Source organism: Staurois parvus, unplaced genomic scaffold, assembly GCF_062004578.1.
Source record: "Staurois parvus isolate SC_StPar_1 unplaced genomic scaffold, SC_StPar_1.0 ptg001255l, whole genome shotgun sequence".
Lineage (NCBI taxonomy): Eukaryota > Metazoa > Chordata > Amphibia > Anura > Ranidae > Staurois > Staurois parvus.
Window position 1 is genome coordinate 781,248 of NW_028319051.1, and position 15,407 is coordinate 796,654.

The window sequence follows — 15,407 nt, forward strand, 5'->3', positions numbered from 1 at the left end:
TTTTTCAGAAAATGAAAAAATTAAAAAAATTATTTTCACTATTTTTTTTTTTTACAAACTGTCACCAGTGTAGTACAGCGTCATCATATAACTGGCATAGCGGTGAACAGGGACACTGACCGGTGACAGTATGAAAAAAAAATATATATTTTTTTAATTTATTAAATTTTTTTTTATTTTAAGATTTTTTTTCCTATTTTACTATGACCAAAGTAGCAAAAAATAAAAACCCCAGCGGTGATTAAATACCACCAAAAGAAAGCTCTAGTTGTGTGAAGAAAATAAAATTTTAGTTTGGGTACAATGTTGTATGACCGCGCAATTGTCATTCAAAGTGTGAGAGCGCTATTGAAATGGTTAACATTACATAGGAGGCGAAAGCTAAGGCAGCCCATAGACAAGTCTGTCTCTCTTCCCCCCTAATCCATTTCTTCTTTCATTCAGTAACATTGTACTACTTTGGGGAAGTGATCAGTATTGTTTTTTTTTTTTTTTGTTTTTTTTACACAATTTGCTTATAGCAAAGAATTAATTTGCTATAAGCAAGCATTTACCTGAATGATATCAATTCATTCAGGTTTTTTTTTTTGTGCTTAGCTGTGATTTGGCCACAGCTAAATCACATAACATGTGCATGTGACCTGCTGTGACCATTCACAGCTAGGCACTAGTATACAATGGATGGCATGAATGAAGCCATCCATTGTATACAACTGTCATGTGACCTGCTGTGATTGGTCACAGCAGGTCACGTGGTACTGGCAACGGGGCCGGTACTCAGATCTGTCATCGGCCATGTCCGAGGTACACAGCCGGTGACAGATCGTGCCGCTACGCGGCAGTGCAACCGCGCATGTGCGGGTGGAAGCTGAATGGCGTATACCCCGGAAATCTGCAGCATTTTTGCGGCCGCCAAACAGCTATAGGCCGGGCGGCTAATGGTTAAGGAGGAGGCTGTAGAGATGGTTACCATACTGAACCCTGTCTGTATTGTACTGGGAGATTATTAGTAAACTAGATCTGCACACTGTCCTACCAAAGGGTTAAAGAGCTCAAGGCTTGGGTGGTACATTGCAAGCCAATGCCCTTTTTTGTCCCAGTCTGTCCCATAATTGCACATTGCAAGGCATTCTGAATAGAAGCCGCCTATAAAAATCCTATATAGAAACCTGCTGATAAAGAAACTAGAATGGTAAGAGTTTTATTACTTTTTTGCTTTGTAGCATGTTACACCCCAAGTATGGGTGTAACATACAATGTCCTATTAGCAGGCGCAGTTAACCTTTAGAGACCAACTCTGAGCAAGTAAACTTTGCAGTAGGGCTGCACTGAAATGGTTAACAGCACATGTCTAGAACAATGAAAGGAGATGGGCAGCACAGTGGCTAAGTGGTTAGCACTTGCACTTGGCAATACTAGGGGTTGTTAGTTTGAATCCCAACCACAGCACCACCTGCCTGGAGTTTGCATGTTCTCCCTGTGCCTGCGTGGGTTTCCTCCCACACTCCAAAGACATGCTGGTAGGTTAATTGGCTCCTGTCTAAATTGGCCCCTATATATGAATGTGAGTTAGGGACTTTAGCTTGTCCACCCCTTGAGGGTTAGGGACTGATGTGAATGTACAATATATATGTAAAGTGCTGTGTAAATTGACGGCGCTATATAAGTACCTGAAATAAATAAAAGATGGACTTAAGCCTAGTACACACGATCAGAAAAATCAGACGCAAAATACCACTTTCCAAGCAATCACACAATAATCTGATCATTTGTACACAGCTTTTGTTCAAAACTATACAAAAAGGGACAAACATGAAAATATTTTATGTACAATACCAGACTGTATGATTTTCATATGGTGTTCATCCAAAACAAAAATCAGAAGCACAAGACTGCTCATGCTCAGAATTGAAAGATCGTCATTACATCACTTCCAAAGTTGTATTCTGTCATACGAGAATTTTCATAACCTTTTCATTTTCATATGAAACTAGCATACAAAAAAAAAAAAAAAAACCCCACACCGCAGATGATCATTTGTCCGATATTCTCGTGTGTACCAGGCTTTACCCAATCCTGCCCTCAGTTTTTAGACTCCCATAAGCTAGAGGCCTGATGTCATCAAGACCAGAGTATGGGCCATAACCTGCTCTGGACACAATTACACCGAGGGACAGTCCACTGCTGGATTGCGGGGGAGTGCCATCTGCTGGTGGAGCAGAGGATTAGGTACATAAAACCAGTCCTCTCCCCCCTACACAAAACTAGCTATAAACTCTTGCAGTGTGGGTGCAGCTTTAGCCCTGGTTCACACTGGATCCGACGTTGAGATCATGCAACCTCACTTGATGTCACAGACACCAACGCAACTTCAAGTGCGACTTGGCAGACATCTGTGCAACTTCATGTTTATGCAAGTTGCACCTGAAATTGCAAAAAATAGTACAGGAACTGTTTTATTCATATTTATTTCAGGTATTTTTTTTATTACAGGTACTTATATAGCGCCATCAATTTACGCAGCGCTTTACATATATATTGTACATTCACATCAGTCCCTAACCCTCAAGGGGTGTACAATCTAAGGTCCCTAACTCACATGCATACATACACATACTAGGGACAATTTAGACAGGAACCAATTCACCTACCAACACGTCTTTGGAGTGTGGGAGGAAACCGAAGTACCCAGAGGAAACACACACAGGCACAGGGAGAACATGCAAACTCCAGGCAGGAGGTGCTATGGCTGGGATTCAAACCAACGACCCCAGTACTGCCAGGCGGAAGTGCTAACCATTTAGCCACTGTGCTGCCTGTGGTTTTTTCATATTGGTGCAGCACCGAAAAGTCAGAGAACAGTTCCACTGCAGACACTAGAGTGTGACTTGAAGCTGTCAAATCGCATGACAAACCACACTGGTATAAACCAGGGCTAAGAGAATGTTTTTTTTGTTGTTTTTTTAAATTTGCCCAGAGTTGGTCTTCAGACTATTACTTGAGGTGTCTTTTATGTTTTATAGTGCAGCTAGAAAGCAAGATGACCTCCAATTGGCTCCAAAACAAAAGGCAACAATCTTTTCCATTCCTTCAGTTATAGTACAGCTCCATAATTTACAAAGCTTCATTATTATTATTATACAGGATTTATAAAGCACCAACAGTTTGCTCAGCGCTTTATAATTTAAAAGGAGACAATACAGTTCAATACAAGAGGGTCAGGAGAGCCCTGCTCCTTGTTGGAGCTAACAATCTAAAGAGATTATAATGGAAAGGGGGGGGGGGGGGGGGGAGGAAGAAACCACAAACAGCCAAGTTGGTTCATCACCGATTTATATATAAAAAAAAAGCAAAAAACAAGTTGTACCAAACTTTGAAAAAACCAATACAAAATACAAACCCCCCCTCCTTCCCTCCCCCTAACTAAAACAAATATCCAAAAATAAAAAAATTAGAGATGAAGCTCTGAGATGAACATTGAAAACTTCAAGCATGTCCAGTATAGGAATGTATATCACCCCCCCACTCATCAGCATTTACACCAATACAGTTTCAAGGCACTGACATCAGGGGGCACAGAGGTGAGGCTAGAGGAGGTCACTCCACCCCGACTAGTGTCGTCCAGAGACTGGAGGCCGATATTTGGTATGCAAACGACCATGTTGATGAGAAGAAGGCTGGTCAGGTGACCAGTGACCCCAGAGATACGATTTAAATTGGAGATGATACTCAGATATAAAACAGCACTTAGCAGACTTGTGACCAATTCTTCATTTGTAGCGAGTTTTGTATGAAAGAGCATTTCCTAACGCAAGCAATGATATCAAAATGCTTCCAGGGCCAAGGAACACGTGTGTCATTGAACTGTCCCTGGATTGGAAGATATGATGGAGAACAGAAAATGCAGTTCTGCAAACAGATTTTATAGCAACACTGGAATGATTTTTAGCCCTCCTGCACACTTGCTGGTAAAGTTAGTTGTGTAAAGTCACATTAAAAACCTGAGTTTTTCAGTTGTTTTTTTTTAGCGTTTTTGCATTAGCGCTCAGCGGCATTTGCCCACGTTCGTGTTTAAAAAAAATAATTGTTTTTTGGTTAGCAGTTTTTTTAAACAAAAAATCCCAAAACACAGGTTTGCAGCATTTTACTGCATTTTCAGCATTAGAGCAGTTTTCCAGCTTAAAAAAAAAAAAAAAAGTCATACACCACCATTGGTCTTTGTGGCAACAATCATTTGAACAAAATCAGTTTCAATGAAATCAGCAATAGATTCATCTTTTTATCCAGCAAGCACAAGGCCTCTTTCAAACAAATAGTTTCTCCAGTCCTCTGAAAAAGTGTTCTGCGGTGGATTGCTTTTCAGAGGGGGCAGAGCAGCAGCTTCTGGCTGTTCAGAAAAAGCGATCCTGACAACTCCTAAAATTTTTTTTTTTTGGATAGAAACATGCTGCAGCCATGAGCCAAGTGTTTGGCTTGCAGTTGTGGTGCAGTCCCATTGACTTCAATGGGCGAGTTTGAAAGGCAGTCTGTCATACGTGGCCTGCGGCTCCTATTCAGTGTGAAAGGGGCCTAAGAGATGAAACACGCACATAATGCAAATTTAATTTCTAGGTATACATATCTAATATCATTACACTGGTCCAGCTTGGACCAATGTAACCATGTATATAACATACCTGGCCGATGCCCCTCGAAGCTGGAAATCACGGAAAGTACAGTGGTCTGCCACCTCTTCTGATTCCCATGCTGAGCGGCTGCCTGATGCATTGTGAACACAGGAGGTCGGTTTCTCGGCACAGGAACCAGAGAATGCAATGGTCACAAAAACATCATTTCGTTCATTATGGCAAATTGGCAACATGCAGACAATTGGTGAGCAATTGGCGGGAGCTTTAACATCTTCCCATTGGGTGTACACATATATCGCAAAATATGCATCCAGAGCTTTGGTACCCACCAGTGGGAGTGCGTGCTCAGCACAGTAATCTATTTACATAGGGCCACATGTATGCGGCCTCTCAGCCTTTAAAAACCACCTGGCAAGAGGCCGCATACATGTGGCCCTATGTAAACAGATTACTGTGCTGATCGCGCACTCCCACCGGCGGGTACCAAAGCTCTGGATGCGATCGGGAGCTTTCCATTCATATGACCGCTTTGACTGCCAATCACAGCGGTCATATGATCAAAATGCCCGCCTCCAGGTACCTATACCCTCTTAAAAGGGCCAAGAGGTAGCTGCGTGAAAGGATTAAAGAACTACAGAATATGAATACTTTTTGGAAAATCTACAATTCAAGGATAAGGCCACTACTGAGCTCTAAACTTCACTAACAGATAAATGCCAACAATAAAGTAACTTGCATCCAGAACACGAACAATAATTGTTTTTTTTTCTACATTTTGAAGCCCAAAGAAATACACTTAACCTAAGGACATCTGCCTTAGGATACTAAGGATACTGCCATCTTAATTGGGAGCCTTCTATATGGACTATACAAAAAGTGGCACCCCCAAAATATCGTACCCTAGAACTGTGCGACTTGGCTATGGCAAAGGAGGGCTCCCTGTAACTCAAACCTTCCAGGCATGCCTAATCTTCTTGAAGTGATCCTGTCATGAAGGCCGCCATTGACAATCTGAAAATGCTACTTTTCTGGCTGTCATGTGGCTGCACTGGCTTAAGGGCTTCCTGAATCACGGACCTGAAGTAAAGGCACAAGGAACTGACACTTACGGACACTGAGCCACAGACCGGGAATTGACTTTCTGTGGACCAAAGTACAGACACACAGCCAAGCAACAAACACTAATAGAAGACATCCAGCAATGGCAGTCCGATACTTCAGGACAGGGTCACCCCTGTGAGAAGCTGCAGACTACAGCTGCAGTTCTCTGGGATTTTTTCCTTTGAACATAGTCACTAGATATTATTCAGAAAGGGCCAATTAGGACACGTAGCAATAAGCACCACGTCCCCAAAATCACAAACTCTAAAATAATCACTATGTAGTCAAGGAGTCCTAGAAAACCAGCAACAAGATTTTGGACTTTTCTTGGGACAAAAAAAAAAAAAAAAAAAAGACGTGATTGGCCAGTTTTAAACTAACCTCAAAAGACTCCTGAGGCTTTTTGCTGCCCTGCTCTGACTAATGTCTACATCTTCCTAGGGGCCGTTACTTTTAGGCTTCATTCACACTCTCATCCTGTGACTTTGGACATGAAGTCTCAAGTGTCAATGGATTTTGGTCAAAGTCACATGACAAGTCGCACTCAATTATTTCAAGGGTAACCAAATCGATGTGGCTTAATAGTCGCAGCAACTTTGAAAAGGTGCCTGCACTACTTCGGTGCGACTTTTGATGTGACTTTACATTCTCTGGACCAGAGTGGCACCAAAAAGTTACACTGGAAATCGCGCTAAAGTGAATGCAGCTGATCAAAAAAGGAAACAGGTCATGCTCATCTCCTCCAACCTGACCAAGAAACAAGCATGACCACTTTATGATGCATCCTGGGTATGTGCAGTATGTTAAGGACTCATTCAGACCGCTGCTTAGCCGCATGTGCATTCACCTTGGAGCTGCGCGCAGGGAGTCCATAGAAATGGATGCAGATGAAGCAGCTGCACAGACACAGTTACATGTCAAAATCTGACATGCGGGCACAGGGGCGGACTGACCATTTGGAAACTTGGGCACTGCCCGAGGGTCCGGGTCAGTAGGGGGCCGCATGAGATGCCCCTGGTACCTTTTTCATAGGCTTTTTTGAGTTTGGGCAAGGACACGGGCCCCATGATCCCCTATTGCCCGGGGGCCCCATGAGTTGTCAGTCTGCCCCTGTGCAGGCAAGAGTGAGTGCACAGATCCATACACCGACACTATGCGGTCAAATCTGTGTCCGTCTGCATCCGCTTCTATGGGCTGCCTGTGCGCAGCTCCAAGATGGATGCAAATGCAGCAAAAAAGTAGCTCAGCACAAAGGCCAGGTCTCTGTCTGAGAGCCCTGAGGCCCCGTTCACATCTAGAAATTTGGGATTGCGATGCCAAAAGCACAACCACAGTGGTAAAAAAACACACCATGCTTGTTTTAGTGCCATTCATTTAAATGCAGTTTTGCGGCGATTGTTACACAGCAATCCCAGCAGAGCGTATTGCGCGCAGTTTGTCACCAAAATGAAACAAAAAAAAAAGCCCCGTTTGCGCAATGCTGTTCGCCACAAAAATGGTGGCAAAATCATATCGCATTTTAGGTGTCATTAAAAATGAATGCCATCCAAAACCGTGTGGTGGGTTTTGCTGCTATTGCAGTGCGATTTGTAATTGAGCCTGCGATCCCAGATGTGAACAGCGGCCTAAGAAATTGGCTCTCTGGAGTATAGACACAAAACGCACATGGCAATAAAAGAGGAGACCTGCGCTTTGATCAGCCATAGCACCTATCTCCTACCAGTTTATTACAAGTGCAGCCCTCCTAAAATGTTGCCCTCGAATTGGAGCAGAAAAATCGACACGTTTACCCTGCAGTGGTAGACCGACTTCATTTCCTGTAGTAAAAATTGCAGCAAAGAAAACTTTTTCAATGTACATCAAGTAACATATCTAAAACAGCTGTAGTCCCCCTTTAAGAAAGGCATTTAAACATCTGTACAGAAAAGGAAGAGAAACTCCCTTTTGCATTCCTCAAGAAGACACTTTTGGTATTTGCAACAGCTTTAGGAATGTGCAACTTCAACCCTTTGCTGCCAGATGGACTAAACCCATGCTAGCTGTCAAAGGGTTAAGAAGAATATCCCCCCCGCCCCCACCCCTAGAGTGGATCAGCTCAGCCCTTAGAATAGGAAAGTGGCACAGCAGGGTTGTACCACTCAGAGACAGAAGGTGTGCAGGAGGAGAAAGGAGGCAATGGAATGTTAAAGCTTTTCTTTTTTTTTTTTAAATGAGGTCGGAAATTTTGGTTCTCCTCCTCTCCCCCCTAATAGAAAAATGAAGTCTTTCACACAAATGCATAGAACGCATCAGCACAGCAGACACTGTTTCTTGAACTTTTTTTCCCTTGTAGAAAAAAAAAAAAAAAAACCAGTCTAAAGTATGTAGAACAAGAAAACCATAACATGCTCAGCACAATTCCCCTTGGTAGCTTCCATGATAGGGTGTCCTCCGCCGTGGCCAAGCCTTCTACATTTAAGCTGATGATGCTCCATCTGTACCGATAACTTCCACATTGCCGTAGTTGTGGTTACATACATTTTATATAAAGAAAAAAAAATAAAAATAATTACAGGCAATAAGCCATCTCCCTTTTTAAGAAAAAAAAAAAACATTGAAATGATCCAGTACCACTATGTTTAAACACATTTCAACCACTGTAACATTCTTCAATTGAAAAACATAAAAGTAAAAAATAGAAAAAAAAAAAAAAAAAAAAAAAAAAAAAAAAAGACACACCACATTAAAAAAAAGTTATAAAACCTTAAGACAAAAAAGAAAAAAAAAGTGAAAACAGAGCCAGCCAGCCATAGCCCTTTGCTGCTGCTCCTGGAAGCGAGTGGCTGGTAGTCCGTGTAAACCAGTAGCATTTACTTCTGCTGCGGGGGGGGGCTCTGCTCCAGCCATCAGCAGGGAGCGGGATTAACAGCAATATTTCAATAACTTTCCAGAAGACGATGCAGCTTTTGCAGTCAGAAAACAGAGCACTATTCATAACCGGCGCTCTGCCTAGACGTTCCCTTTTCTTCACCCTCCGCAGAGTTTCCTGGCCGGGGGAGGGTTCAGGACCCACATGGTAATTCAATTCCAGTTGTCGTTCAGGATTGGAAATGCATCAAGTCCCCCCCCCAGTTACCCCATCCTCCAAATATCACAAACCTGTGAAATAAAAATGAAAAAGCATTAGTAAAGTACTACAGAAATCTGTAAATCTAATACAAGCAATATTAAAAAACTTGCAGAATCCAACAATGAAGTTACATAAAGCATTAGTGGTGTACCGAAATGAAAATTCTGGTGCTGATACTGAAAATTCAGAAAGCACGTGGCCGAAAACCGAACCGTCTGCGTATGTGGGGGTGCGGAGGCTCCATTTTTTCCCCTCCCTACTTCAATGTATATTTTAAATTTTTTATTTAACTTATAAAACTTTATTGCCATCACATAGGGGACCAATAGTCCCCTATGTGATAGCATATAAGTGACAGGTCCTCTTTGGAGGAGTGTGTGCAAGGAGGGGGCAGGAGAGGAGCAGTGTATACAGAGAGGCTCCCTCACTGGTTGTCACTATATCAGTGCCAGTTTTTAAATGTAATTACCGGCTTTTTTTTTCTTCACTATAGCTCAGAGAATGAGCTGTCACTTTCCCCAAAGCTAAAGGAAGCCAAGGGGCGGGGTCACTGGGTAATGTCACCGAGTGACCCCACCCCTTTTTTTTTCTTTTAGTCCTCTGAGAATGACAGCTCTTTCTCTGAGCTATAGTGAAGGGGAAAAAAAGTTGGTAATTAAAAAAAAAAAAAAATTGTTTTAAAATGCAATTGGTGGCTTTTTTTTTTCCTTCTTTATGATAGCTCAGAGAAGGAGCTGTCATTCTCTGAGGACTAAAAGAAAACAAAGAGGCGGGGGTCGCTCAGTGACATTACCCAGTGACCCCACCCCTTAGTTTCCTTTAGCTCTGAGGAAAGCGACAGCTCATTCTGTCTAGCTGACTATCAGTGCCATATAGGAGTGCTGCCTTTCAGTGCCCATCAGTGATGCCTGTCAATGCCCATCAGTGCTACCTACCAGTGCCTCCTCAGTGCCACCTATCAGTGCCCATCACTGCAGCCTCATTAGTGCATATCAGTGAAAGAGAAAAATCACTTATTTACAAAAATTTTAAAACAAAGAAGGGGACATACCCCAAAAGCTTGTCCTCAAAATTGTATGTTAGTGCAAATAAAAAAAGTATCATGGACAGTACTCAATTGTTTCTAAAACAAAAACTGAAAATTTTGAAAAAAAAAAAGTTTTAGTTGTTTTTGGTTTGTTTAGCAAAAAATAAAAAACCCAGAGGTGAATACCACCAAAAGAAAGCTCTCTCAAAAAATGATAAAAATTTAATATGGATACAGTGTTGCATGACTACACAATTGTCAAAGTGCAACAGCACTGAAAGATGAAAACTGGCCTGGGCAGGAAGGGGGTACAAGTGCCCAACAGGCAAGTGGTTAAACACTGGATTATTAACCACCTCCCGTCCGGCCGTTGTATATAAACGGCCGGACGGTGGCACTGCAAGGTCGGGCGGCCGTCTAATAAACGGTCTCCCTGCACCCTGCTTGTGCACGCTCCCTGGGAGCGCGCAGCACCGCGATCCGGTGCCCGCTGTGTCCTCCGGACACAGTGAAACACCGATCGTCGGACGGGACCTCTATACGAGGTCCCGATCATGTGATCACTGATTGGCCAATCAGTGATCACATGCAAAGTAGTAAGCAAGAGGTCACTTCTGACATCATTGCTTACTACGTGTGAAATCTGTGAATGATCACAGAGGTCACATGGTACAAGGCTATTCACAAAAGCCTTGTACCATGTGACAAGCTGTGACCAATCACAGCTCACTCAGTACTTCTCAATGAGTGCAAGAATGCACACAGAGAGAAAGAGAAATGATTGCTTTTACATCCTATATGGGTGTAAAAACAAACAATCAGTGTAAAAAAAAAAAAAAAATCTTCATCACCCCCCACAAGTACCCATGGTGACACTGTACTGCTAGGGTGACAGTATGTAAAAAAAAAAATATAAAAAAATAAAATAAAAATGTAAAAAAAAAATGTTTAAAAATTATAATTTTTGCTTATAAACTAATTTGGATTTTTTTTTTTTACTAAAAAGATAACGGAATAAATTTTGGCTAAGATTTATGATGAAATATTATTTATTTGCAAAATTTTATAAAAAAAAACACTTTTTTTCAAAATTTTTGGACATTTCATTTACATAGCAAAAAAAAATACAAATCCCAGTGGTGAATAAATACCACCAAAATAAAGCTTTATCTGTCTCAAAAAATGGTAAAAAATTAATTTGGGTACAGTGTTGCATGACCGTGCAATTGTCATTCAAAGTGTGATAGCGCTAAAAGCTGAAAATTGCCCTGGTCAGGAAGGGGGTAAAAGTGTCCGGACTGGAAGTGGTTAAACTGCGTTCAAATCCTACGTGCTAAGGTAGGGCTTTGATGTTTGGCAAAGGCTTGAGCAGACACAAAACAACTGAGCATTTGTATCTGAAGTGCCCTATTGCCCTTCTCTTTGGCTGGACGGCCAACAAAGGGTCTCTTGTAGCCCCTACACAATGTATCTATAGTACCTCTTTACCGCAGCGCTACATTGCAGAGGAGTTAATTAGAAGTGATAAAATTCAGAAGTTGGTTAGTTTGGCCTTGGCATTAGTGTGCACTTTTAAGTCTGTATGTAGGTTGCCTTTGCCAACAACACTTCTGAAAATGCTAGTTCCCTGGATTTTCACTTCTCAGCCACTGAGCTGGAACAAGCATGTCACAACAGTAGGAATTCCTTACTTTACTTGCTCGGGATTAGCGACTCAAAAAGGTCAAGGCGTCAGCACAATGAGGCAATTAGCATTTTCAGAAAGGTCAGTGATGGCAATTTCCATGTCTCTCCTACAACAAATTTCAGGCAAGTATATCGCCACTCTTCTCTTCACTAAAACAAACCAAATGTTCACTCATGCATCCATGGCCCAGAGACACTGCACGAGTGATTTTTTTTTTTTTGCCTGGAGTTTGTCAAAATTTTTTTTATTTACATGTTTTTGCTCTTGTTCTAACCACCTAATACAGGTAATTATATCTCCATCACTCACTACGTATATTGTCAGCTCTATAGAATATAGATTTTACATTCACATTAGTCCCTGCCCTCAAGGAGCTTGCAATCTAAGGTCCCTCCTAACTCACATACATACACACACTAGGGACAATTTACACAGGAGCCAATTAACCTACCAGCATGTCTTTAGCGCGGGGGAGGAAACCAGAGTACCCGGAGGAAAAAACACTCAGGCACAGAGAGAACATGCAAACTCCATGCAGGTAGTGCTGTGATTGGGATTTGAACCAAGGACCCTAGTGCTGCTAGGTGGAAGTACTAACCACTTAGCCACCATGTTGCTTGAATCCAGCAGTTTTGTTTATACATACTATGGACAGTGAGCAGTTAGACCCCATTTACACATGCAAATAGGGCTCTTCGCAATCACCTACAGGAGTCCTAGCAAGGAGAATAATCAGCCCTTGACAGACTTGTCTGTGACTAGGGCCAATCATTCAAAAGTAAAATCGCTCCTAGAGTGAATACATGCGAACAGTCGCAATTGCCTACGGGAGCAGCCTCCACTTGCTTTCAATGGTGCTGCCTCCCGTAGCCATTCGCCAAGAATCCTGCTGGGTCTCCCATATGTAAATCGCCAATGGCCCCATTTGCAAGCGTGAATGGGGCCTTAACCACCTGCCTACCTATACCCCATACCACCTATACCCCATTCTTTACCAGGCCAATTTTCAGCACTGTCGCACTTTGAATGACAATTAAATAAATAAAAATAATCACAAATAAATAAAGGTCTGTGCAAAAATTCCAAAAGGATTTTCAAGACAGTGTTCCAAAAAATGTACTTCCAAAAATAAAAAAAATATAAAAAAATATATATATACTAAAAATAAACAAAACATGAAAATAAAAAATCCTCCATCTGGTGAATGCGGTCAATATTATTTTTCACGTGGTGATTAGGTGGAAGCACATTTTGGAACATTGTCTTGAAAATCCTTTTGGGAAAATAAGGACTTATGTTTGAAATATATATATATATATATATATATATATATATATATATATATATATATATATATATATATATATATATATATATATATATATATATATATTTATTTGCACGGACATTTATTTGTGATTATTTTTATTTATTTAATTTTTGCGCTGTTTTTTGTGTTATTCATTATTGGTGGTTTTCACTGGTGCACAGCTGCATAATTGTATACTTTCTTTGATTGGCGCTGGGATTTTTTAGTTTGTTTGAATGACAATTGTATGGTCATGCAACATTATACCCATATGAAATTTTTATCTTTTTTTCCTCACAAATAGCTTTCTTTTGGAGGTATTTACTTGCCACTGGGTGTTTTACTTTTTGCACAAAAAAAAAAAATTTTGCAAACAGGTAACTTTTCTCCTTCACTGATGTGCGTTGATGAGGCTTCACTGATAGGTGGCACAGGTAGGCACCGATCATCAGGGCACTGATCACCAGTGCCCTGATGATTGGTGCCGATCCCTGCTTTGACAACTGCTGGTTCTCGAAAGCGTGAGGAAAGTGCAGCCGAGAACCGGCAATTGCATTTCCCGGTGATCAGCATGTCATTGGACACGGCTGATCACGTGGTAAAAGGCCGCTGTGATTGGCCTTTTACCACGATGTGATCAGCTGTGTTCGTAGGACAAACGATCACAGAGATCGCCGGAGGCGCGCAGGAGAGTGCGTTCTGGGAGGACGTCATATGACGACCTCCCAGAACTGGCCGGCCGCAGTGCAGCCATCGGTCGGCAACTGGCTAAAGCATACCTACACCCAACAAGTGTAATATGAATTACATTACTTGTCCTTAGATGTTGTGGCTGCATTAGTTTCCTACCCCCTTACTTTTTCTGCAAGGGGAAAAAAAATATATATATATATTTTGCCGATTTTGCCAGAATTCCTCTGCCCTTTTAACTTCCTGTGCTCTCTTAAAAATAAGATCAGCTTGCCAAGCCATCTCCTGTGAGCTTTAGGTCTTACATTGTAGCTTTATCACTCTAACCTGCCTTTCTGATCTTGAGTGTTGTCACCCTAGGACAGGAAGCGTGTTACTGGCAGGATCACTAGGTTTCATTGAGAACGAACCTCTTTTGCCCTTACCCGATTTTTCACAGACTCCTCCCCCCTTCTCCTGAGCGAAGTTGAGTCGGTTCTGCTCTGCCGCTATGCTGTTAGCTTCTGGACTGCTACTCCGTGACGGATGGGCGGTATTTGCTACACTGTTTAACTGAAAGGCCAAGTCCAGTTGTTCTTGGGCCAGCTTGAGATGCTGACGCAGTTGGTCCAGCTCATGCAGTCCTGAATGAGCTACCGGCAACTCAAAGGCTTCAGACCCACCACTTTCTGGATACAGCTTGCCATTGGGAACCTTCCCTTTTTTCAGTACGGACTGGTAGTTTGGTGGGGCGCTGGGGGTCTTTTTACAATACTGGACCTCCTCTGTATCTCGACTTTTATTGCGCAGGGAATCACGTATGCCACCAACGCCCAAGTGGAAGAGCTCACAGAGGTTGAGAAGAAGGCACAGCGCACTGACGGCATACATGATGAGGAGGAAGATGGTCTTCTCAGTGGGACGAGACACAAAACAGTCCACAGTATGAGGACACGGGCTCCGTGCACACATATAGGATGGGATGACTTCAAACCCATACAAAGTATATTGTCCAAAGAGGAACCCGACTTCCAGAACTGAGCGGAAGAGCAGCTGCAGCACGTACACCTTCATCAGCCCATCCTGCTTGATGCGTCTTCGCCCGTCATGTTTCTTTTTGTCCTTATCCTCGACATCCTTGTCTGGGACCAACTCTTCACTGATCATTGGGTCTTCTTCATTGTCATCTTCCGCTTCTTCATAATCCCGCCTAGCACCACGATGAACCACTGGAGCCCTTTTCTTGACGCTTTTCAATTTTTCCATTCGCCTCCTGTACTCCTCCGGCTGGCGAGCAATGCGGTGCATGGCAAAGCCCATGTACATGATGGAGGGGGTTGTAATAAGGATGATTTGGAAGATCCAGAATCTAACATGTGACAAGGGCGCAAATGCGTCATAGCACACATTCTCACAACCGGGCTGCTGCGTATTGCACACAAACTTGCTCTGTTCATCATAGTAGATGGATTCGCCGCCCACAGCAGTCAGCACAATCCGGAAAATGATCAGGACTGTAAGCCATACCTTCCCCACAAAGGTAGAGTGATTGTTGATCTCTTCAAGAAGGCGGGTTAGAAAGCTCCAGCTCATCCTGAGTTATGTGTAGATCTGGAAATACATAAAAAAAAAAAGTCATTAATATATGGCAATTAATCATCTAACCAGAGCACATTCAGAGAAAATTGGTTTAAGTGCTAAAAGCCAACTTTGTAAATGTTTAAAAGGAAGCAGCCGCCAACCACTGATGTATTATTTAGTGGACAATCCAGAAAACAGTAAAAAAAATTGATTTAATATATATATATATATATATATATATATATATATATATATATATATAATCTCAAATTTAATTTATTTATATTTGCACCGAT

General features: G+C 42.0%; 1 protein-coding gene across 1 annotated transcript; it reads right to left on the reverse strand.

Annotated features, from left to right (window-relative positions):
- Positions 1 to 6,182: 6,182 nt before the first annotated feature.
- LOC149437776 (gap junction gamma-1 protein-like) lies at positions 6,183 to 15,123 on the reverse strand. Its single transcript, XM_089660638.1, has 2 exons — positions 13,977 to 15,123; positions 6,183 to 6,379 (listed from the first exon to the last, which is right to left on the reverse strand). The coding sequence occupies exons 1-2, from the start codon at positions 15,121 to 15,123 to the stop codon at positions 6,183 to 6,185; spliced, it is 1,344 nt and encodes a 447-aa protein (XP_089516764.1).
- Positions 15,124 to 15,407: the final 284 nt, after the last annotated feature.

Bases quoted from the DNA above. Each gene is read 5' to 3' on its own strand.
- LOC149437776 (XM_089660638.1), bottom strand. From the start codon at position 15,123: ATGAGCTGGAGCTTTCTAACCCGCCTTCTTGAAGAGATCAACAATCAC. The intron at 6,380-13,976 runs GTAAGGGCAAAA...ACTCTGGTCCAG, and splicing joins AGGAGTCTGTGAAAAATCGG to AGAATGTAAAGTCACATCAA.